The sequence below is a fragment of the Sturnus vulgaris genome, chromosome 2 (assembly GCF_052056855.1).
Source record: "Sturnus vulgaris isolate bStuVul1 chromosome 2, bStuVul1.hap1, whole genome shotgun sequence".
Taxonomy (NCBI): domain Eukaryota; kingdom Metazoa; phylum Chordata; class Aves; order Passeriformes; family Sturnidae; genus Sturnus; species Sturnus vulgaris.
In genome coordinates this window covers 86847669-86870494 of record NC_142244.1, presented here as the reverse complement: position 1 = coordinate 86870494, position 22826 = coordinate 86847669, and the positions used below count along the sequence as shown (strand labels likewise).

Sequence of the window (22826 nt, the reverse complement as noted above, 5' to 3'; positions counted from 1 at the left end):
CTTCCAAGAAAACATGAACAAATAGAAGTACAAAGATTGATATTTCTAATACTCAGATTTCACACAAAAAATACACTGTGCAACTGTGAATTTTGACTTTTAGCTGTTTATACTTTTTACACTTTTGCATTTTTGGAGTCTTTAGACTGCAGAAAAAGCTTCTCTATTGCATTTATGGCTATGTGTATTCTGGCTGTGGACAGATATATGCATATTAAATATCACCTGTGCCAAAGTATGACATGCTTTCTTGATATTGCTAATGCAGGAATGCAATCATTAACATCAAATTCAAAATAAAATTATTCTTTATTGTTCTACTGGAATAAAACTATTTTTCTTATCTGTTAAAAATTATAAATATTTTAAACATACCTTTATTAACAAAGCTGTCTGTTCTCCTATATAGTCTATTAAGTGCAGATGAGCCAAAGCCTGGGGGGGGAAAAAAACCCATTGATATCAACTAATGGACTGCATGATGTACTTACCTTTTTTTCACTGGATGTAAGACAAGATATTGATATTTAACTCATGCAGCTTGTACAGAAGTAATTTTAGGCAAGAAAAGACACAGCAGAAATTGGTGGCTGTATTTGCAGAAGCGAGTAAAGGCTGTACTGAAATGACTTGTAGTATTACTCAAGAGCATGGGACACAGGATCAGAGAATGGCTGAAATTTAAAGATGATGTTATTCAGTGGATATGTGTCTTCTGAAAACCTGAACAGAACTGATTTCAAACCAACTTCCCCAAACCCAAAATATAGATAGAAGTATATCATGTGTTTCAAAGTATGGATGAAATCAGGCACCTCATGCTCAGTCTCAGATGAAGAAACAGGAAAACAAATTATATTTCTGTTTTAAAGCTTTCTCAGACCCATTCAAAAAATCCCCCAGAAACCTACAACAAAAACTACAAAAACCAGAATCCATCTGCTAAAATCAGGACAGAGATCTTGGACGAATGGAAATTGGCAGCAGCATCTGAAAGGCAGGAAATCCATCTCTTCAATGTGCAAGTGAGGCACGTGAACTAAGGAGGTGAGCCCTGTAAGCACTGGACCCCTGGACAACCTGGATCAGAACGCTCTATCCTCCCTGTGAGAACCACTTCCAGTTGTAGAGACATTTAGACAGCATCCTGTGGTGCTACCAGAGATGAAAAGACATGGGAAGGCTTCAGCCTAGTGGTGGTAACTCTGATCTCTCCTTGGGCACACAGAATATAGACTGAGTCTTCACACCCAAGGACAGTGACCTATTCCTTTGACCCACAAGGTAAAAGGGTGATTTTAACTCACGGGTGCTAGCCTTTAATTCACTTTGGTTTTGTTTTCTCTTCTTGTAGGCATGAAGAATGAAGTACTATTTTCAGCATTAATAAGGTATATCTATTTTATGACTTCTCAGTTTCTCAGGGGAGAAAATAATATAATTTTTGGTTTAGCCTAGACCACGCTGGTTGGCTTCTTTTCATTTTTTTCTGTCAAGTAAAAGAATCAGTCAGCTGCAATACCTCACTTATTGACATCTGTGCCTCACAGAGCTGCAGGAGTCAGTATTCACACAACACAGTTCCATATAATCCCCCCAAATGGCAGTCAGACAGAGCCCTTCAGAGACTGTAGGGGGGAAAAAAACATTCTACTTGCATGCTGTCAAATTCCATGACAGATGCAGACAAAGACCCTAACGAGTATTGAGTGGTGTGGTATGGGACACTGTCTTGTCAGCAACTGAGGTGCTTTCATTCAGACTGGCAATTCCTGTACCCGCAGCTCAACTGGATATCATAGTGTCCAATAATAGTGGTTTGAGTACCACCACATAGAAAATTTGGCCCAGAATTTTTTTTTTCATTACTTTGGTTTCCCAAAATAAAGTTTCCTAAGAAATTAAGCCTTGTTGATGATTTTAAGTTACCATTTTCTTTCTAAGCTGTGCTTCTTTATTAACTCAAAGGTCATGACAGTGACTTTTTAAATGTATGTAAAAGCAATATCCTTAATAAACAGCCATAGTTTTTATCATTGCTTTGTGTTCACATTTCAAGACAAACTTTTAAACAGATAGTTGTCAGCAATTAGAGCTGAGATTCACATTCAATTAATATTGCTGCCTTATTTATAATCCACTAGCAGAACGCATTACTTTTCAGTAATATTCAAAATTCATTCTGGAACTCAAAAAAAGAGATGTTCAGGACACGCACATTACTTCTGCAAGAGAGTCTGCAGGTAGCCCATCTCATTAGAGTCTGTGACAGTATAAATCACATCAATAATTTTAGGATGTCTCTATGATCTCCAGGTCAATCTCCTGCAAGCACCTAAGTGCAAGTCAACAATTAGTACCCTGCCACTGTCCTCCCCTGCATGTAAACTGCACAGAGGGTCTCCTGGATTTTCCTGTGTGTTCTAAGAGGAGCAAGCATTATTGCACTAATTGGTGTCTTCAGGCATACTAGCTCCTGCGGAGCAGTTCACAACAGAGCTTTTCTGCAGAAAGAAATCATGTGCCATTTTGAAACAAAGTATAATTTATGCATAAAAATTTTCATTAATCCTCTTGTGGACAGTATGTCATGATGATTCTTGTAAATAAACTCTGCCTGAAGGAATTAAGGTACCATGCCAATTTCTACTATAAAACCGAACAAAGAACTGTAATCCTGACTGGCATGGGGACTTATTTTACAGAGACAGAAGCAGACGAAAGATTTTTATAGCATGCAACAGCCACTTGTGGATAAAGACTAAAAAGACAGTTGTAAAGATTAATTACTCAGGGGACACAATAGAACACAAGAGAGCTCCAAAGGAATTTCAAGTTTTTCATTGTAAAAGATGCACCAGACTGGACTGATGGAGCTCCCAAAGGCAGAACCTTCAACAGTTCCCCTGTGGTTCAGGAACTCAAATCACATTTTCCCAAATGTCTGGAACTCAAATCACATTTCCCAAAATGACTTGCAGCCTAAGTTCCACACAGGTTTTTAAATGTGCCTTGTAATAGGAAAGAAGGCATTTATAGCAGTAGGATACAGCTTCACACTGGGACTATCCAAGCTGAAGGATCACCAAGGGTGAGCAATATGACCTGACAATTTCTAGATGCCCTAGACTATGGAAAGATTTCTTATATTTCAATGTATATTTTTGTTTTGACCAGTTTCTTTTTGACATTGGTAACTTAAAGGAAAGAAAAATGCCTTGGAAAAGACTGTCACTTACTAATCCCATAGATTCACATAAAAATTAGCAGCAGTGATATACATAGAACATTTTCTCAACCATTGTGGGGAAGAATTTAATGTCTTGTATTTTTTTCTTGATTATCTGAACAAGTTTCTTTCCTGACCTTAAACTGCTGTTATTCTAGAGAGCCAGGAAAAATATTCTTTCATTAGCAAACTATTCACTGGTGACCTGAGAAACCAAAAAAAAAAAAAATGAAGTTCAGTGTATTATAATAGTTGTATCCAAAGTCTGTCAGTAAATGGCAAATAACATCCTGTGTATTATACTCTGGTATTGTGAAGTCACACAGCACTCAAATCACAGCTGGGCAATCCAAGTTCAAACAATAAATACATCAGGGAACACAACTAATCAACTGTTACAACAGTAGTAGACAAAATAAACATGGCTTCAGCATTGATTGCCCATAAGAGCTAGAAAATTCAAGGTTATATGGAGCCTCATAAAATGGAGAACTAAAATTGCCTGTTTTAATGAGCATACAATAAATCAATATTTCCTGATGAATTTTAGACTTGGTAGCTCACAGAAAACTTCATAATGATAATCAGAGTTTCCACTCATCTTCTTGGACGTTACCAGATTTTGACTTCCACTTTGGCATTCATAAGAGTTAGTTGGATTGGTTCTTGTTTTGATTTACTTTAAATGTTGCACCTGTTACTGCTGGTGATTTTTTTTAATAGATTCCAATTTCCAAATTCTCGGGATCTTTGCAATTATTGTAAGGTAAGAGGGGAGGAAAGAGACTATAAAAGCAAATTAATTAACACAGGCTTTTCCCAGGCTCCTCACTCAGGCAATCTGCTAGCCACAGCAGTGTCAGTGGCCACTTGGGTATTGCCAGTCATGGTTCTACATTATTACGTCATTTAAGCCCAACAATTAACAACTGAAAAATAGTATTCTAGAAGCCTAATTAAAAAGTTCATGTGAGTATCCACACAAAAAAAATCCAAATATTTGGGGTAAAAATAAATCCTTTCAAGCTATTCAAAAGCATCAAATAGGGAATAAAAGGGGATACAAATATGGATGGACATGGATATTGTCAAGTAGACAAGCACACAGAAACTACACAGCAAGATATCCAGGCATTTCAAGTGCTGAATATTTTTAAATTAGCATTGCAAACTGAAATTCAGTGTTATTTTCCTTTCAAATCACACTCCCATGAGAGATCTTAGCCCATTTGGTAGCCAGCATGTAGCAGACAGCGTTAGAAACATTTTTCAGGTCTGGTTTAATCTTGTTCTATTATTTTTCCTATCATCTGTATAAATACTTGTAAACAAACACATAAATACACATGAAATATCTGCACACATAGACCAACAATAAACTCAGAAACTGAAATGTAAATTATAGAAAAAATATTGCATCAAATACATTCAACAAAAGCAGAATATGGAAAGAGAATCAGACCAAGTCTATAACGAAAGTTTAAATATGAAAGAGGTCCAACTAACTTTCATTCTCTGCTATTCTTCTCTGTATTACCATAGCTACATTTGATCAACAATATTCCAGTGAGATTGAACCAGCAGGAGGCCCCTCGCCAGGAACATAATTCACATTTGAAATCTTTTGCAATTCTTCAGGCTTTAGAATCAGAGAATATTACCTCCATGAGAACAAACAATGCTGCAAAGAAAAGGAGGGTTGCCCACTCAACTCTGTTCAATATCATCTCAAAATCATGGATATCTGCTAGCACTAGCAGCCAAAGGGCTCCCAATATGGCAATCCAGCCTGCATGAGAGAAAAAGAGAGAATAATGCTTTACACTTCACAGACTTGCTATGTGCTACCAACAAGTTACAGTATTGTGATTTTCAAAGATTTTTGCCATATTTTTGCTCTAACTGTAGCAGGAAACATTCACAGATGCCACAGGATGAATGGTCTCTGCTTTCAAATCAAAATAAAATCTAAACTAAAAAAAACAAGGCATGTGCAACTAAAGTTGGGTTACCCTAACAATCAATGGGTTTGGATCACAGAGAAACCTTTAGGTATTTAGGAAGAGTGAAGGATTCTGCAGCTCCTGAAAGGCTGGCTGCATTCCTTGGACCTTGAAGTCTCAGTGGCTGCCTGCTCTTGAAGATAACCAGGAAAGGAAACTCTCCTTAGAAAAGAAAAGAGATTTAGAGCAAAAGAAGCTCTCTTCAGATATGATCCTTCTGTACATGCTGAAGTATTTTAATACACATATTTAGGTAACTAATTGAGAGAAAATGCAAATCAAATGCACAATTAGCCAGAAAATGCAAATACCAAATCTCCTGTCTGAGCAATGCTCACTTTCCCTCTGCACAGTTAAAATTCTTTCTAGAGCTGTTTGATCCCTCTGGTTCATTTATCTTAAAATTCCCAGAGTTCCCAAAGCAGCAGAGGAAAGAGAACTGTCAGTTCTATCTACCATGATTTTTCAATAGCAAAGTTGATTTGCTGTATTACAAAACAAAGCAAATCTGTTCATGAAAATTAAATGTATTTAGTCTGAACATAAAGAAAAGGTTTCTAGAAATGCACTGCCTAATTTTCTTCTGATTGTTGTCTTGGCTGTTTTCTGAATTCCGTTAAAAAACAGTTGCTCCAACTGCACTATAAATAAATAAAGATTATGGCAATTCCTGTTAGAATAATGCAAGGGATAGTAGGTATGTGCTGATTTGAAGTTAAGTAGCAGAATTTTAACTGTTATTTTATAAAAGTCTAAGTGACAATATAACATTTTCTCACACACATTTTGTATGTAATTACAACAAAGTGAAGAACTAAAGAATTTCTCACTATTTCTGGGACAATCTGTGAAAACATCTTGGTATTATTCCTACCCTTCTGTCTCCAATAATAATGAATCAACTAGAACATGCTATATGGAGATAACAATTAATCACTAAACCCAATGAAGTATTACAGAAGAGGTGGACGAAGCCAGGCATTTTCTAGCACCATGAGTGTTATCAGCACACATTAGCTTCAAGCATGCAGCTTTGCATGAGGGAACAGTGCCTGGCTCACAGTACTGCTCCCTGAGAATACAGACAGGCAAGGGAGGTGTCATCCTGCCGTGCTTCAGCAAGTACAGCTCTCCAGAGGGAAGCGCAAACACATCAGCTGCCAGGTGTGTCTGCACAGAGCTGAGTTCAGTCTACACAGAGAGAGGAGAGGAGAGGAGAGGAGAGGAGAGGAGAGGAGAGGACAGGACAGGACAGGACAGGACAGGACAGGACAGGACAGGACAGGAGACTTTCTTGGAATTTTTTATTCACTATGGGGAATTTTGAAAGTACTAGGATACATTAAAGACTGTCTTCTCTGTTCATTTTTTTTTTCCTAGCTTTCTGGCCTCAAAAGAGAGACATGAGGAAGAGAAATATAAATAATTTTTAAAAATAACTTCTCATTACTCTAGTGAAAACAAAGCCCATTTACCATTCCACAGACCACTTCGTTTAGAGCCTCTGCTTCACTACAATTGATGTCCCAGAAAGAGAACTTGGAGAGAAACTGAATCTAAATTCTATTTCTATCTATTTCTACCTGTTGAAGAGGATGACAGTTTCTATTTATTTTAGGGGAAAATAAATGAAATTTTATTATACCATGCATCTTGCAAATTTATAATGCATTCTTCATAAGAAAAGATTTCCGTGTCTTCTGCCTGGTGCCAGGAAAAAGAAGTACAGTAGATATTGCTTAAATGCTTTGCTTTTCTCATACCCACTAGGCAAAACCACCTTTGGAATAATACTTAGCTCATGATGAGTGGAACACAATTGAAATCCTACTAAAAGAACCCCCCTTATTTTAAAATAATCAAGTAGATGAACTTGAAAAAATAAAAAAATCTAACAGAATTAAAATAAAAGTCTAAAATTTGGAGGTAGGCAGGAGAAAGAGAAAGAAATTAAGGAGAAAAAGTACTGTGTAATTTGTAGGCCTTTCAAATGTTCGTTAAGAAGAATTTGCATTCTTCAGCAAAAGTAATTTTGACCTACTACCTCATAGTAGCAGGTCAGAAGCACACAAGCATAACAAGCTTCCTCCAAACAAAGTGAAAATGGGGACGCTGTATGTTCATTTTGTATGGACAGAATTTGGAGTAATGCATTTATGAAGAGCGAGAAAATTTCACTTTTATGGAAACTGAAATGGCGCTTGAGACATTTGAACTGAAAAGCAAAGTCAGGATAGCATTGCATGATCTCACTGATGGCCGGGGCAATACAGCAAGCTGCTCAAGACAGTGCAAGATAATACATTCAGGTAGGAAAAGATAAAACTGTAAAAATCCAGGATGGGAAGAAACTGGATGCCAAATAGTCCTACAGAAAAGACTTGAGAAACACTGTGTATCACAACTAAATCTCATGGCCCACTGAAATACAGAACCAGGGCTACAAATAGTAAATTCTGTGAATCAACCTCTGCTCTCCTCATCCTTGGCAAATCCTAAGCTACACACTGTAAGATGCATATCCATTAGGAAATCTGAGGCAGAGAGGGAAGCACAGTCAACAGTCTGAAGAGCTGACATTTGAGGAAAAACGCAAAGAATCCAGGATACTTAGCTCAAAGATAAGATGATTTAAGAGGTCCTGACAAGTCTTTGGGTAAATACCAGGCTTCCCCAAAGGGCAGAGAGTAACACGTTTGTGTTAGCAGCAGTGGGTAGGACAAGAAAGAGCGAAAAGGAGATGTTAATAGCAGCAACAATGACTCAGGCAACACAATATTCAGGGTCACACATTTACAGTGGTTGAGAGATAATTCTTTTTAAAAACCGTCTAGAACAGCTTCTGCCAGACGAAAATATAGTACTCCAATCTGCAAACAATGGGAGAGACACACTGATTTTTTTTTATATGCTTTTCTCAAAGCATGATTTTAGTTTTCTGTGCTTTTTAAAATTCTTTATTTGTCAGAATGCAGCTTAAGGACGTATGCCATTCCTTCATGTAGTATGGTGCAATTGTAATGTAGTATGTGCTTGATCATCCTCTTATACAAGCCAATAAAAATATTGGGGTGAAAAAGTTAAATCAAAGACATACATCCATTAGTGCTTGTTCTACTCACAGAACATGTTTTATCAGTAGTTCAGAATGTGAATGAAAATGTTCCATTTTTTGTTTTATTCAAATTCTGTTTTATTTTATCAGGCATCCCTGAAAATATACGTTCTGAAATCTTGCTGAATATTTCTAAGAAGTACTTGCTGTCCATGGGTAAATGCTCTTTTATCTTTAATATTCTTTTTTTTTTTTTAATATAAAGTTACCTTCTCACAAAGCAACTTGCTGGTCTTTTGAACAGTCTCTTTTCACAGGCTTAGCTGCATAGAAATCATTTTATGTTCTTTGCTATTTTTAGCACCATAGTTTAAGGCAACTCCCTGGGGGAGAGAACAGTGAAGGTGGCAGCCCAAGACTTGCACCACACCAACAAATACTTGCCACAATACAAGACGAATAAAAGGATATGGAAAAAAATGGTGGAAGCTATAACCCCATGCAATGCAGAAGAAGCAGGATCCTATACAAAGTAATTGCTGATACAAAGTAATTACAGCAATGAAAAACAGAAGCACTGCACAAAACAAGTTGAAGAACTGACTGTTCTGTAATCCCAGATCAGCACATGTGTCTTAGGAAAGGATGTGCTGGACTTTATTGAACAGCTGTAATAGCATGAAGTCAAAATGTGAAATCATATTCACCATTGTATTGCAATGTCAACACCTAGCTTCATTAACTCTCCAAACACAGTTTTATAGATGAGATGGGATGGCACTCAAAGCAGAACACTGCAAGAACGAAACCTGGTTAGACATTTCTACATCTGGGCAATCCATCTTCCAGAGATGAGCTGACAGATATATAGCTGTCTATATCACACCAACCTGTAAGCCTGAGAAATCAGAGTACTCTCAGTAAAGGTCACTGCAAACAAACACATTCTATTGCCATAGCCTTATTGACTCTTGTGAACAAAAAATAATTTGAGGAGCTGCAAATATCAAGATAAAGGAAAGGTCGACTTTTCTAGAAGTGAGCAATAAAGATTAAAGGCTGCCCTAGCAGATACAACAAGTACTGGATCTTCGTTTTTTCTCATCAAGTTTATGGGCAGCTGCATGGACAGAGGGTACTGTACATGCATAATCACCCGTTTTTAAAGACAATCATGAAATTTCAAGGCAGAATTTTTTGAAAACTATCCTAAAATAAATTAAGACTACAAGGATCATGGAAAGCAGATCTCTTATATTTTCACAAGCAAGGTGTTATACTGACAGGGATGAATAACTAACATCTGGACTTTCTGAGTCAGAGTCAATGCTGACTGCATTGACTTAGCTCCATTCCAACATTCTCATTGTTAAAAAATTATCGTCAAATTTATTTTTAATTCATGTTCATGTACACTGTGCCAGGAATGTTTTTGATATGACTATGAATCAAAGATGCACGAAGTCTCTGAGATAGAGTTATGTCCATTCTCATTAAAAAAAAAAAAAAGCTTGCATTGTCACAGTGCAATCAAGTCTCTGTGTTACATATCAGAGGCCAGCAGGTCAGTCCCATGCAGAGCTCTTCCTGATCTCAGTGTAAAAGTATTAGAGCACCTAAACCACATGCTACGATAGATAACAGAGTAAATGGATGAAGCACAAGCAGGGAGGTTAAGAGCACTCTAAACGAGGACAAATATATCAAACTCCACTGGCAACTGTAGCTGATGATACCTGGAGAAAAGAGCTGCAAAGCAGCCCCATCAAGCACACCTACAAGGATCTGGAAGAGTCTACAGAAAAGCCTAAAGGCTTTCAGAGAGGACAGCTTAAAATGTTGGCTCTACTCTTATTTTGTCTTTCTACATTGAACTGGATGCTTTTATCAGATGCTACAACACATTGCTTTGTTTACCATTGTCAGATCAGTAATTAAAGAAACAACTTTAGTCATGGAAAGCAGCGTTACAGCTTCATATAGGTGCAACATTAATGGAAAACAGTGAGGAAAGAAAGAAATTGCCACAGCAAGTCCATGAGTAACTGCAACTAAAAGAAATACATAAGATGATAAAAAAGAATCCAGGTTTATCAGTAACTCAACAGTGGTTAGTTACAGATGATAGAGTAAACCTATGATATGGTCAAAACCCATTTTAGGAGTAGCAAAAAGCGAAAGAAAGAAAGCACATAACATACATACAACGCACCTCACATGATAAAATCTGGTGTAATGTAGAGCTGAAAACCTAATTTGAAAAAGTAAAGTGTAAAGCTTCAGAAAATATATAAAAATGGGCTCAGGTGGAGTCAAGCACAGGAAGTAAGAGACCACCAACACCAACACTATTTACATCTTGGCAAAGAAGAGGACAACACCCCTAACATGTTGTCTTATCCCAGCAAAATTCTCAAGTTATCAACACTGGATTGTGACTCCTCCCAGTCTAAATGTGTGACCCTAGAGAACATCAAAGGGTGACCCTAACAACAGGAAAAAAGGGGATATGATACTGGGATTATTCCTTTGGGTTTTGAGTGGATTTTTGTGTGGAGGGGTTTGGGTAGAGATTTTTTGGGGGGGAGAGGGGAGGAGAAGTTGGCTTGCTTGGTTGGTTGGTTGGTTGGTTGGTTGGTTGGTTGGTTGGTTTTTTACAACAGTTTAAACTGCATATTTTTAATGAGTTTTGTTTTGTATTAATTAGATTAGACTCTAAGTGTTAGTATTATAAGATGAGTAATAACTGCTTGCTTTGATTACACTGATACAACTTTTAATTAGAGTGACAATAAATTCTCAGCTCCAGACATAGGGGATGTTCCCCATTTTGTCCAGAATATCACAAGCTTAAGAAGACTATGAAGACTGAGAGCAGGAACCTACTGCTATGTACAGAGAAGGTATCTGTAATCTAAATGTTTTGGAGGCCAAAGCCATTTACTTTACTGAAATATGTGAAGGAGTTTCCAGGCAACTACAGATTATTCAGGATTGTATTTTTAGCTCTACATAAAAGGATCACAAATGCTGCTTCCCAAGCTTTGCATCTGGCTGCCTAGTTTATCAAGTCATGTTAGAAAGCTTTCCAAAATGAAATGAAATTAAATTTAAACTAAAATGCAGAAAAAAATAGAGACAAAGAAAAGAAAATAGTCATTGTGACAGCTTTAAATGCAGTTGACAAAGTATCATTTGAGCCATTACTTAGGAGTCAACACCTACAAGTTTTCATCGGTTTTCATCATTCATTTCTTAGACCTAGCTAATTTCTAGATAAATTTTAGCTTTGGTGACAAATTAAAGACCAAATGTGTACTTTTCACAATGAGGATATAGTGACGTAGGAAGCGAAATATAAGATGTGCTAAACTTAATGTCATTCTTGGCATCTGGCCTATGCTTTCTTAAATCTACCTTGTTCACCAGTTTTTATATCTTAATATAGTGGCATAATCTAGTTCAACCTATTTATCACTCATAAGAGATGGGAAAAAAATGTTTCAGAATAAAATTTCAAACTACAGAATTAAGAGCTTTTGACATTAACACCCCTCTCATGCTAGTGTAATCTGTCCACACCTTTCTCAACCCTCTGCTCCTCCACAAGGATATATAAATCTTTTGGATCTGAGGAATTCTGCTGCACACTGTGAGGCAGGATCTTTCTTATAGGGCTGTGGGGGAGAGATTCAAGTTTAAAAGCCCTTTTACCGTTCTAAAGAAGCCTCTTGGCACAAGTTCAAATGCACATATATAGCCTCTCCCAGGGCCCACATAAAAGCTGGGGTGGGGAGTAGAGAAAGTTTATGAGAGCTCTTCTTGAGCAGCTTCCTAGGATGCATTTTCAGAACAAAATCACACAGACCATATTTATTTCACTTGTGGAATACTGGAAATTTTTAGTTTACATTATCACATAATTTAGAGATCCCCAAGTTAAAGACTTCTGCCATTGGTTTCAGCACTGCAACTCATGCAAGCTTTTACACACACACATACTGATCCTACAGGTCTCAAAGTTGTTAGCAAAGAATCACTCCTGCAGTGAGCTCCTAATTTAAATGTTACAGAAAATAAATGGATGAAGTTAGTTGTTAAATCTTAGTAGGCTGCAGTAATGGAGAACTGGCATCATTGCTTCTAAGTAAATGTTGGTATGACACATTCTGTGATGAAAAAACAAATGCAAGCAAGTTTGTGAGGCTCTCTAGGACTGTGCAGCTCTCTCTTCCTCACTAAGCAAGCTAAGGGCCACTTGGTTTCAACTCTATGATAATCATTGGTTCATCTATGTAAATTACAATGTAAGCTGAAAATTGAGCAGATCCACTGAAGCATATGAAAATCAAAGGCAAATAAAGAGGAGAAATCTTAAATCCCATCCACTTCCCTGAATTTAAGAAGTGACTCCTCTATCCAGTTAAGACAAAAATTTTGTTATAATTTGCATAATAGTCTCTGTAGACATAATGGAGGGAGGAGACTGTTCAACTCAGGCCCTTTCCCATTAAGGTATTTAATTTCTCATGTGAACGTGAACAATTTTTCTGTAAATTATGGAAATGAGTCAATAAATGTGGCAACTGGTATTCAAAGTGACAATACAACAAGAATCTTCCATATCTACATCGACTGAATACATTTCTCCTTTAATGCTCTGGCAGTAAAATAAAAAGAAGTCTGTACAACATGGCCTACCAAAAAAGCAGAAGGCAGTTTACATTAAATGAAAAGTTATTTTCCTACTTCTCCACTATCTCAGTCACAGTTTAAAAATGTTTCAAAGATGTAAGATGCAACTATTCACCATAAACAGCAAAAAGAGATCTTCAGACCCTCAAAAGTAGCTGTCACAGAATCTGCAGACTAAGTCCACAGTCAGAAGTTAAACCACATCAATACAGAGGACAAGAGAAAGTTTTGCAAGAGAAAGAAGTCTCATCAAACAAGATAACCTTTGTTTGTAAATATTGAGGAATTTCAGCTTTAGTGCAAGAATGATGAGGGAAATTTAGATCTAGGATGTTTGCCTAACAGGAGTGACATACAATACTGATTATGCAACTTGCCCTACTGCCCAAAAAGGTCATAGTGATCACACTAGTTACTTGAAAGTTCCTAAAGTTAGTTATGAGTTCCTAAATTTGGGAAGTTTGCTAATACTGCTTTGGTTAAACATACCAAAGATGAAACCAGGCTGAATCACAGCTGTTGACCTCCTCCACTGATTAGTGACATCCCCAGAGATTCTGGGGACAGATGAAGGTAATTATCTCAAACATTGATGTCTGAAGGATCATAGATGCCCATGGCACCAAAAATACCAGAATGGGCACAGACAGTAGCCTTAAGACATGACCCCTCTTTACAAGTTAAAAAAAATTCAAGACAGCTCCCTTAAGTGAGCAAATGGCAGCCCTTAATTATGGAAGAATTCAGTGAATCCAAAAAATCTCTCCCCGTCCCCTTGCTTAAATAATTAATCAAAGGAATATGCGAAAAGCCATGGATAGGTTCACCATACACAATACCATAAGTTCACCTGTGCAAGAGTCGTGTCTTTAACAGAAAAAATTGTGCTGATAAGGCAGGAATTAATATACAAATGAGACAAAATCACAGTTGTGTTTCTCTTGGCATTCCATCCCAGCTTCCATTAGTCTGAAGCCAAAATTGAGGCTGTATCTCCTCTCTGAAACAGGAGCTATCTCATTTCTTTACTCAGATTTTCACCTTGTTCCTTGAATATGAGAGCAACAGAATTTGTTGCAACCATTTAAAGAAGAAGAATTCCCCTGTCTCAGAAACTCGTGAGCCTGGCCCTGGGAAAGAAGTGTCCAGAGGTGGAAGACAGAAAGAGTGAGGGGGTCTGCAAGAGCAGGCTGTCTGCATTGCATGCAGAAAGCACAGAGAGACAGGCAAAAGCAGGGCCAAGAGATAATGGGTCCCTCTTCACAGATATTAGAAGGAACTGCACAAAGTTCACAGCAGCTCAGCAACTCATTGAACTGACTAAAACCAAATCAAAGGTAAAGCACCCTCCCCATGGAAGAAGGAATTAAGCTATAAATTGATTTTTGTATTTTTTTCTGACTCAGTAAACTTTGAATGCTTCCTTCAAAAAATCTAGCTTAAAATTTCAACAAAATCTTGCTTTATATTACTTTTTAAATCTTTTCCAGCATATTGATATAGTTCAAAGCTCTAGGCATGCCAGCCTGAAAGATAAAGTCAAAATAGTAACCAGGTACAATCCTCAAAGGGGCTTTAGTTTCATCCTTTGTCATCTTTTCTTAGATGTTTTATTAATGCTTTATCAATAAAATAAAATAAAATCTCATGGGGCCAATTGAAAATACTGTAGGAGTGTTACAGTTTTTAGTATCTGGTTTTTTCAAGTCTCAGTACTAATCCTTTCTTAACATAGATATTTCATAGAATTACACTAAATAAGTTAATGAACAGGCACAAGAAAACTGAATAGGAAAGAGTTCTGCATTTCAAAAGGCAGCTAAATATGCAAATTTTATTATTTAAATTAAAATGTCAGTACCTTCGAATTATATTAATGATTCCAAGTTCATAATGGAAAAATTGTATCTAGGCTTGGGACTGATAAAGAATTTTAAAATCTTTCTAATTCTCTCTACCAAATGCAATTTAAAGTTATTAGATTTCTAACACTTCAGCCTCTGTATAAACCATTATTCTGGTAGAAAATTAAATACTGCACTGCAATTTACTTTCATTTTTATGAGAGAAACATATTGAACAAATTTACCCAAGCCAATGGAGCACAAGATGTAGTTAATATTAGGAAATATATTTCTGTGCTTTGGAAGACTAAAATCTATAGAGCCTCACAGCAGCACTACTTCAGTAATGATAAATAAGTGACAGCTATCATCAAGATAGTGAAACTCAGGAAACAAAAATGAGAGCCTGTAAATTATGGAACCTGTAAACTTATCAGTAGAAGTTTACAGGTACAATTATTTTTCAGTAGAGATTATGTGTATGCTTTAGTAACATTTATTCATTAATCTGACAGGTTTGCCATGAATGCAGAATGGGAAGAAATTACACAGAACACACAGAGCCCTTATTTACCATCAGGGTTGTTATTCAGCTACTGAATAACAGAAACCTACACTGCCAAACATTCTGTTTGTTTTCATTTTTTTTACTGGCATAAAGCAGGACCAAAAAGAAAAAATGACCAATAGTTACAACATTTCTTCTAGCATTGACTCCAACTCCTTTGCATTTTTGAAAAAATATCTTACCAGGAGCATACACAACCACTGCTGTTTAGTCTTTAATGACTGTCTGGCTTTTCAAAATCATTTAGAGATGTTTGGCTTAATTCAAGGAGTCCTACATGGTTCAGTGCCACTTATCTGAGACACAAAAGTAAGGGTGTAAATTAATTTCTTAAATTGTTAATGTGAAGGCCTTTCTTATGTTCTCAGCCACCGTGATTTCAAATGCATTCAAATATTTTCAGCTTCTGCATTTTCCCAAACCTTCATAACGTAGCATTTTGCTGTTACAATACATCAGTTTACCTTTGAACTTCTTAACAGACAGTAATCTTCATGGGCTGAAATTGCCCATTTGCATGGCAAATAGTCTGTCAGCAGCAGATATGGAAGGTCTTGCTTACAGCCTGATCACCACTGCAGAGCTATAACTGGCTCTATATTTTGCACAGCAAAAATAAATGTCAATGTAATATCTATGTATATGATTATTGAGTTATTCATTATGAGCTATTCTTCTTCAAGACTACTTCATCTTTCAGCCACTGAGATAGAAGTACATGGTGTGTAAATTCAGATTGCATGAAAAAAATTGTATCTGAAATTCCATAATCTTTAAGAGCTCAGCAGCCAAAAAAAATATTTTTATTTTTTTATTAGTCAATGCACAGGTAGGTTTTATGTCTTTCAGTTAAATGTGAGATTCGATTTGATTCTGTTTTCAGGATATGTGGAGCTTTTTCTCATAGAGATATACAACTACCTGTATAAAAACCTCCACATATAGATCTGTATATAGAAAATATGCACACAGCTACTTTCATTTCACTCATATACAGTGTCCTCCAGTTTTTATTTTTGGAAATGAATTACTATGGTGATAAAGTAATGGAGACTGTAAATTATACAAAGAGCTTTCTATACTTAAGAAATAATGCCAAACTGCTTCTTTGCTCTCCCATAGAATGATTATTTTCTGATCTCCCTGATGCATCTTGGTCATTCACTCAAACAGTGCAAATGATGCCAAGGTCAAATTTTCTCATTCTGTAATGTTTAGCCAGCTCATTAGTATTGGAAAGTCCAGAAAATGAAGCCATGAGCACTCTGTTATTCCTCCTGAGGTAACTGGGACGTGACTGAATTTTTAAAGCCTGCTCTTCTCTTCCCATTGCTGCTTAACCTGGTAGAATTGTGAGGATGGGAACATATGAAAAATGGCTTTCTGGAAAGATTGAGACTCAGAAAGATAACGACTGGCTTTTTTTCAGGGAGCTTGCTTGTTTTACTTAGAACAAAACTAGGAAACTTACCAAGATCTAGGTAGATGCCTGGAACAAATGAGTTGAGAAAAAACATAAGAATAACACATCCCAGCACTGTCAGACATTTGATGAGAAGAATTTTGTCTGTTATTCTGTGCTGGAGACAGACAGGAAAATAAAATTAGCAATTGTATTGAAGAAGAAGCTATATATTATGCATAGAGCTCAGAAAAGCATGTGTGAAGTACAAAGTGCTGCTCCTGTATTGTATATTCCCCTTCAGCACAAAAGACAGAACGACCTGAATAGTTTTTGTAGGTGTGCATCTTATGTATACCTATAAAAACCATGAGTATGTGGTCCAAGGGGCTTTAGGAGATACAAGTATCTAGCACCTGCTGCATACATTCAGCTGTATTCAGCCACCCCCTCCATAGCTTCATTCCAGAGGGTGACATAGGATTGAAATGCAACTTCTACCACAGAGGGCATTCTCAGCACTCTGTAGTTTTGTGATCTGGGACAAATTCACCCTTCTTTTTTCAGGTGTGCAGGTCAAATCTTTCACACCTGCACAGCTCTCATGTACATGCCAAGCCCTTCATCACTACAGAGCTTGTACACCTCCATGTCCAGCTCCTGCTTCACTGTACCAATCTCCCTGTGCCCTCAGCCCCAGTGCTTTCCATCATGTCTCTGCTTTCACTGCCACTCCAGGAAATCACTTTCTTTCTCCCAGACCAAGTTCGTCTCTTGTTTCACATAGTTTAAAATTCTACTAAAATACAAGCAAGTCTCCATTCTTCCAAACGTTTGTCTCTCATGCAATGTCTTGAAAGGAGCATAATGAAAATCTCTTGGGTTTGCTCTGGTTTGGTATGACACTTAAGAGGGTTCTCCCAGTCAAGGACTTGCACCCCAAGGAGTCCAATCAAGGACTTGAGCTCTTAGACACAGGCCTGATTCATTAGTGATGCCAGTGAGGTAGAGAGATTCTGACACTTAGATAATTAAATTTAGGAGACATTAATCCCACTGCAGAGTTTCTATTTTCTCAGTTTCAGCATAATGACTTAAGTAGTGCTAGTGTGTGCACAGCTAAGAGAACAGGATTTATCAAGTGGTTAATCCCTACTTGAATAATAAAAGCAGTAGTGTCACCAAAATGCGTTAAGTTAGAGTCAGTATTGGGTACATTAGAAGGACTGTACTCTATTATCATTCATTGTGGTTACAAACAATTTATTGACATCTCCTGAACATTTCTGGCTATGGATTAAAAATTTAAGAACACACTGCTGAATCATTAATTGATTCCTTAAGTTACAGTTTTCTAAGGAACAAAAGTACAAAACCTAAAAAACCCCACCATGTGGTTCAGTAACCTTGTCTGACCCAGAAGTCAGCCACCTTGGCTACTGACTTTTCGGCTATCAGGAAAGTTATTAAATTTCCATTAGATTTAAAGCACTATCTCTATAGAAATTAATCTGTATAGAGATTAATTTACATGAATAGTGAAAAAACTTGCCATCTACTTACTTTTTTCTGAAGTTCTTGGATATTTGTTTCCCAGTTTTTATCTTCTTGTGAAATTTGTCTGAAAGAAAAGCACAGCTACTTTTTTCCAGAGTGAAATCAGAGCTTTGCCAAAAGTGTTGGAATAAATCCCTCTCATTACACACAGATCACCTCTTTCCCCATGTGGAGTAACTCATACCACAAAGGAGTCATGGCCCTCTCACATCCAGCAGCAAAATTCCCATGAGCATTCACTTAAGACTCCACTTTTGTAACAAGCTCCACTAACACACAAATCCTTCTGTTCATGAAGAAAGCTGCAGGCTGGGAAGGAGCTGGACTCCAGGGGATAGATCTCAATATAGGATCTGGCTATCTCCAATGGGTAGTTCCCTTAATAGTTTCAGGAGCTGATGTATGTGTCCCACTGCGATAAAACAAGGGTCGTGTGCTAACATCAGCAAGTCAGAACATTTATGTTTCACATTTGCATTTTTATAATGAAGTTTTTAAGATCTAAATAACTTCGCCGTGTTATCGGTGCAGTCAGGCCTCCAGCAAAAAGCCTTGGGCTTTGCAGTTCAGGAGCTCTGTTGTTAATGCTAATGAATTTTTACATTGCTGTAAATGTGCTGTGCTGGAGTAATCCTGATTTTCAAGATTAAATATACAATTTTTATTTGTAATTCAGAAGGGTCCTCTTCAAAATACATAATATCAGCAAAAATTATGTAAACCATCTTATTACTGGAATAGTTCAAGAAATGATATTTACATTTTCTTGCTCAAATTCTTTAACAAGGTTATTAATTAAAATTAATTATTTCAATTTCAGTTTAGTCAATTAACATTCAAAATATTTATCACTGCTATTTTCAGTCATGAAATTCCTTGGCATAACATCTGGTTTTACTAGAAGCTAAACAAAACAGGATCATTATTCTTTTAGTCGTAGTTTACGTAAACTTATTTTCTATACATAAAATAAGCCTGCACTCAGGTTCACACTGAAATTTTGATTATGAAATAATTGTAAAACACAGCAATTCACTGGTGAAATGTTTTTCAAACTCACCCATTCAGTTAAGAGAATTTGAACTTTTCAGTAAAAAAAAAGAAACTCCAGCACCTTACTGTGCTGAAGCCACAACTGTAAGGAAAAGTGTAGTGATATATTTGTGATCTTTTTAAACCAAAACCTGCCTGGAATTTCTAGGCCTTTAATTTTGGGTCATATTGACGAATATATTTTCCAGGATTTACACATCAGTTTTGTCCTAAAATACTTTGTGTTTTATTGAGGCTGAGGGTGGCTTTTCCCATCTGCCCCAGCATCCATCTCATCAAGGCAGAGCTAGGAATGCAGGTCCTGCTGCAGTGAAGATCCCTGAAAGGGGAGGTGGGACACGCTGGTCTTTGCCTACCTGTGAAACGTCCTCAGCTTCTTCCTCAGGAGCATCTCCAGAGTCAGCACCTTCTGCATCAAAAGGCATTTCACAGCAGTCTCCTCTCTGCTGGCTGGGTTGATGCGCTGAGCTGTCAGCCTCCAAACATAGATCTCATGTTTCAGCTCTGAAAAGAAGCAAAATTGCATCAGTGTGAAGCCCAATGTGTATGATGCCAGAGATGGATAAAATATGTGTCATGTGCTCTGGACTCAAAGTTATTGGGATGGTTTCCCAACAAATTTCTACAGAGGAAGCTGCTTTTGTCATTCATTTTGCAGACCTGAAGTGAACGAAAAATAAATATAAATTTTTCAAAATTTTAAATAAATTAACCACAAAGTCTTTTTTCAAAGAAAAAGTAGTACTGTTTTCAAATGCTTGCAAACGTCTTCAAAAAGCTTAAGAGTTAAAATTGTAGCTCATTCATTTTTCAACAGAAAACAAACTGTCAGTATACATCATTGTACTGCTAAGAGACACCAGCTCCTTGTGTAGTTAGGAATTACAGCAAATGTTCCTTCACGGTATTCAAAATAGACAGCATATTTCCATTCACTCTATGTTCATACAAGAAATTTTATCTATGAAAGGCAAAAGTGAAATTTGGCACTGTCTTATGAAATAATGTTTAATAGTATTTTAAAGGTTTCCTAAGAGGATTTAATTCTTAGGCACTGAAAATACATGTAAACACAGTGACCAACACTTTCATGTTGACCTGGATGATATCTGATCCTGTGTAAGTTCAGACAGACTAATACTTTGAAATCAGACTCTAGAATCTTCTCAGAAATTTCAATCAATTTGATTTTTTTTTCCTGTACCATTGAGGCCTTGGAGAATGACCAAAAAACATGTGTTCCTGTTCAAGAAGAATGTTAAACTGGGAATGACAAAAAACCCATTGAATTTTTTGGGAAATCACTAAGGAAATAAAATCAGAATATTCCTTCAGAAACTGTACAAATGTTTCCTGTTGAAGCTATGGGATGTTTCCTCACCCTTCTTTTCTCTTCCACCCAAATTTCATGTCACTGAAGACAATATGTCTAGAATCCAAGGTCTTGTATTTTAAGATCCATCTTCAAACAGCAAGTTGCTCTTGTTCCAAAAATGGATGTGTAACTCTACATCATGTGAACAAGCTATAAAAATTATTTATTTAAAAAAATATTTAGTTACATAAGAAAAATTTAAACACTTTTTGATATATGTTATATGTTAACATTTTATGTTCTAACTCTCTAGAGGGTGATGATATCTGCTATCAGAGTACTAAACATGTTTAATTCCTCAGTTTCCTTTACAACTAAATATTCATAACGAAAATACAGAGTGGATCTTATAAAGATTGACTGTGAGAAGGAATTACGCTCAACAAAGCTCAAACATTGAATAACAAGTGTCCAGAGTCTGCATGGTTGACACAGAAGAAAGGGATTTGAACTTAACTGGCATACATTTTGTATGGTTTGTGTCTATAGATCTGCACGCATCTGTCAAAGTGGTAATGCTTGCCTAAATTTTACAGTGCAAGACCAGAAATACAAATTCACACTGTCAAAAGCCCAGTGACCATCCTGGTTAGTTAAACAAGTGCTCAGCTAAAGCTTTTCTTCTAAGAAGGGGATTTATACCTGAACCACCATTTATACCTGATTCAAAAAATATGCCAAATCAACCATTTTCCTTTGTAATATATTTGGTGGTTCTTGCCAGGAGCACAATCTGGCACAAAATTATATTACAATATGGATAGGTCTTGCTTATCAAAGGATCTGTGCAACTTCTGGCCATCATTTATTTTTGCATCAACAATTGTGATACATACAGATATAACAGTAGTGATTTTCCACTCACAGTCAAAAAAAGGCCTTTCTGTACTTCATTCTTATGTGATTTTTGAGTGAATATGGCTGCAGCTTTGCAACTGTCATGAGTCCAAGTGAAAGAGTGTGTTTTGTTTTTACCTCTGGCAAACGCTCATGAAGCATGAGCATCCAGTTTGCTGTTCTACTTCCCTACAGTTTGTCTTTTCTGCAACTTGTCTGATGACATCTGTTCATCCTACCATAGCATTTCTACCCATCCTTCCCAAGTGAAATTTCACCAAGAGTTTAGCTGATAGAGGGAAGTTGAATAATTCACCACCCAAACGAGATGCAAGTTCTCCACAGTTATTTTCATACAGAGAATCTCTATCTTCTCTCCTTCAGAAAGAGGTAGCTATCATCACTGTGTCTGTGCCACAAGCAAATCCACAGAGGGAAAAGCAGTATGACTTGTGATGCAGATTCCTGTTCCACATCTGAAATGCCTTGGGGCTAATCTCCAGGTTGAGCAAAGCTGGACTGATGCTTTATGATCTACACTAAAAAATACATGTGTGTCTTCACGTGGCTTTGATCGTGCCTTTATGTACAGGAAGGCAATGCTTGATTTTTCAGTCATTAGTTTTCTAAGCATCCCAAGGATCTGACCTGCTGTGTGTTTAGATGTGTTTACTTCAGAGCAAACTGTACTTGGAAAATCAGAACAGTTGATCCATCTTCTATACCACAACTCCTGTTGCAGTCATGATTTGTGCAGAGGTTTTCTAGGCCATGCCACAGAATGTTTCTTCTAGTTCTCTTTCATGCAGACTCTTATTGTTAATAGCCCGTCGTGGCATCAGGTGATACATATTTATTAGTAGTGCTTTTTTTGAAGGAAATGTAATGCAGAATCTTGAAGTCAGTAGCAACAATTAACATGGCCAAAGTCCTTTGGGCCTTGCTATACTTCTCTCATTTTATAACTGCAAACCCATTTAGGCAGCAACACTCAGAGTCTGGGAACATCTGATATTTTATGACATACTGTGTTACACATGGACAAGGGCTCAATGAAACCACAGAGTCTTATTAATCACTTTGAATTTATGGCCAAGAGAGCACAATGGCAGCATTTGGCTGCCACTGAATAGAATCACAAAATAGTCTCACATTCTGTTTCTCCATGTCCATAAGTTCCTGTCCCCTCCTCAGATAAGATCTATTGG

At 36.9% G+C, this 22826-nt stretch overlaps 1 protein-coding gene across 1 annotated transcript in view; it reads right to left on the bottom strand.

The window, feature by feature from the left end:
- OCA2 (OCA2 melanosomal transmembrane protein) overlaps positions 1 to 22826 on the bottom strand; it is a 137897-nt gene that overhangs the window by 60991 nt on the left and 54080 nt on the right. The window contains exons 14-18 of the mRNA XM_014891888.2: positions 19763 to 19910; positions 18360 to 18417; positions 16866 to 16974; positions 4891 to 5018; positions 376 to 435 (exon numbers count right to left, since the gene is read on the bottom strand). Of these exons, the coding sequence (XP_014747374.2) occupies positions 376 to 435; positions 4891 to 5018; positions 16866 to 16974; positions 18360 to 18417; positions 19763 to 19910 (503 nt within the window). The remainder of the gene's footprint in view (positions 1 to 375; positions 436 to 4890; positions 5019 to 16865; positions 16975 to 18359; positions 18418 to 19762; positions 19911 to 22826) is intronic.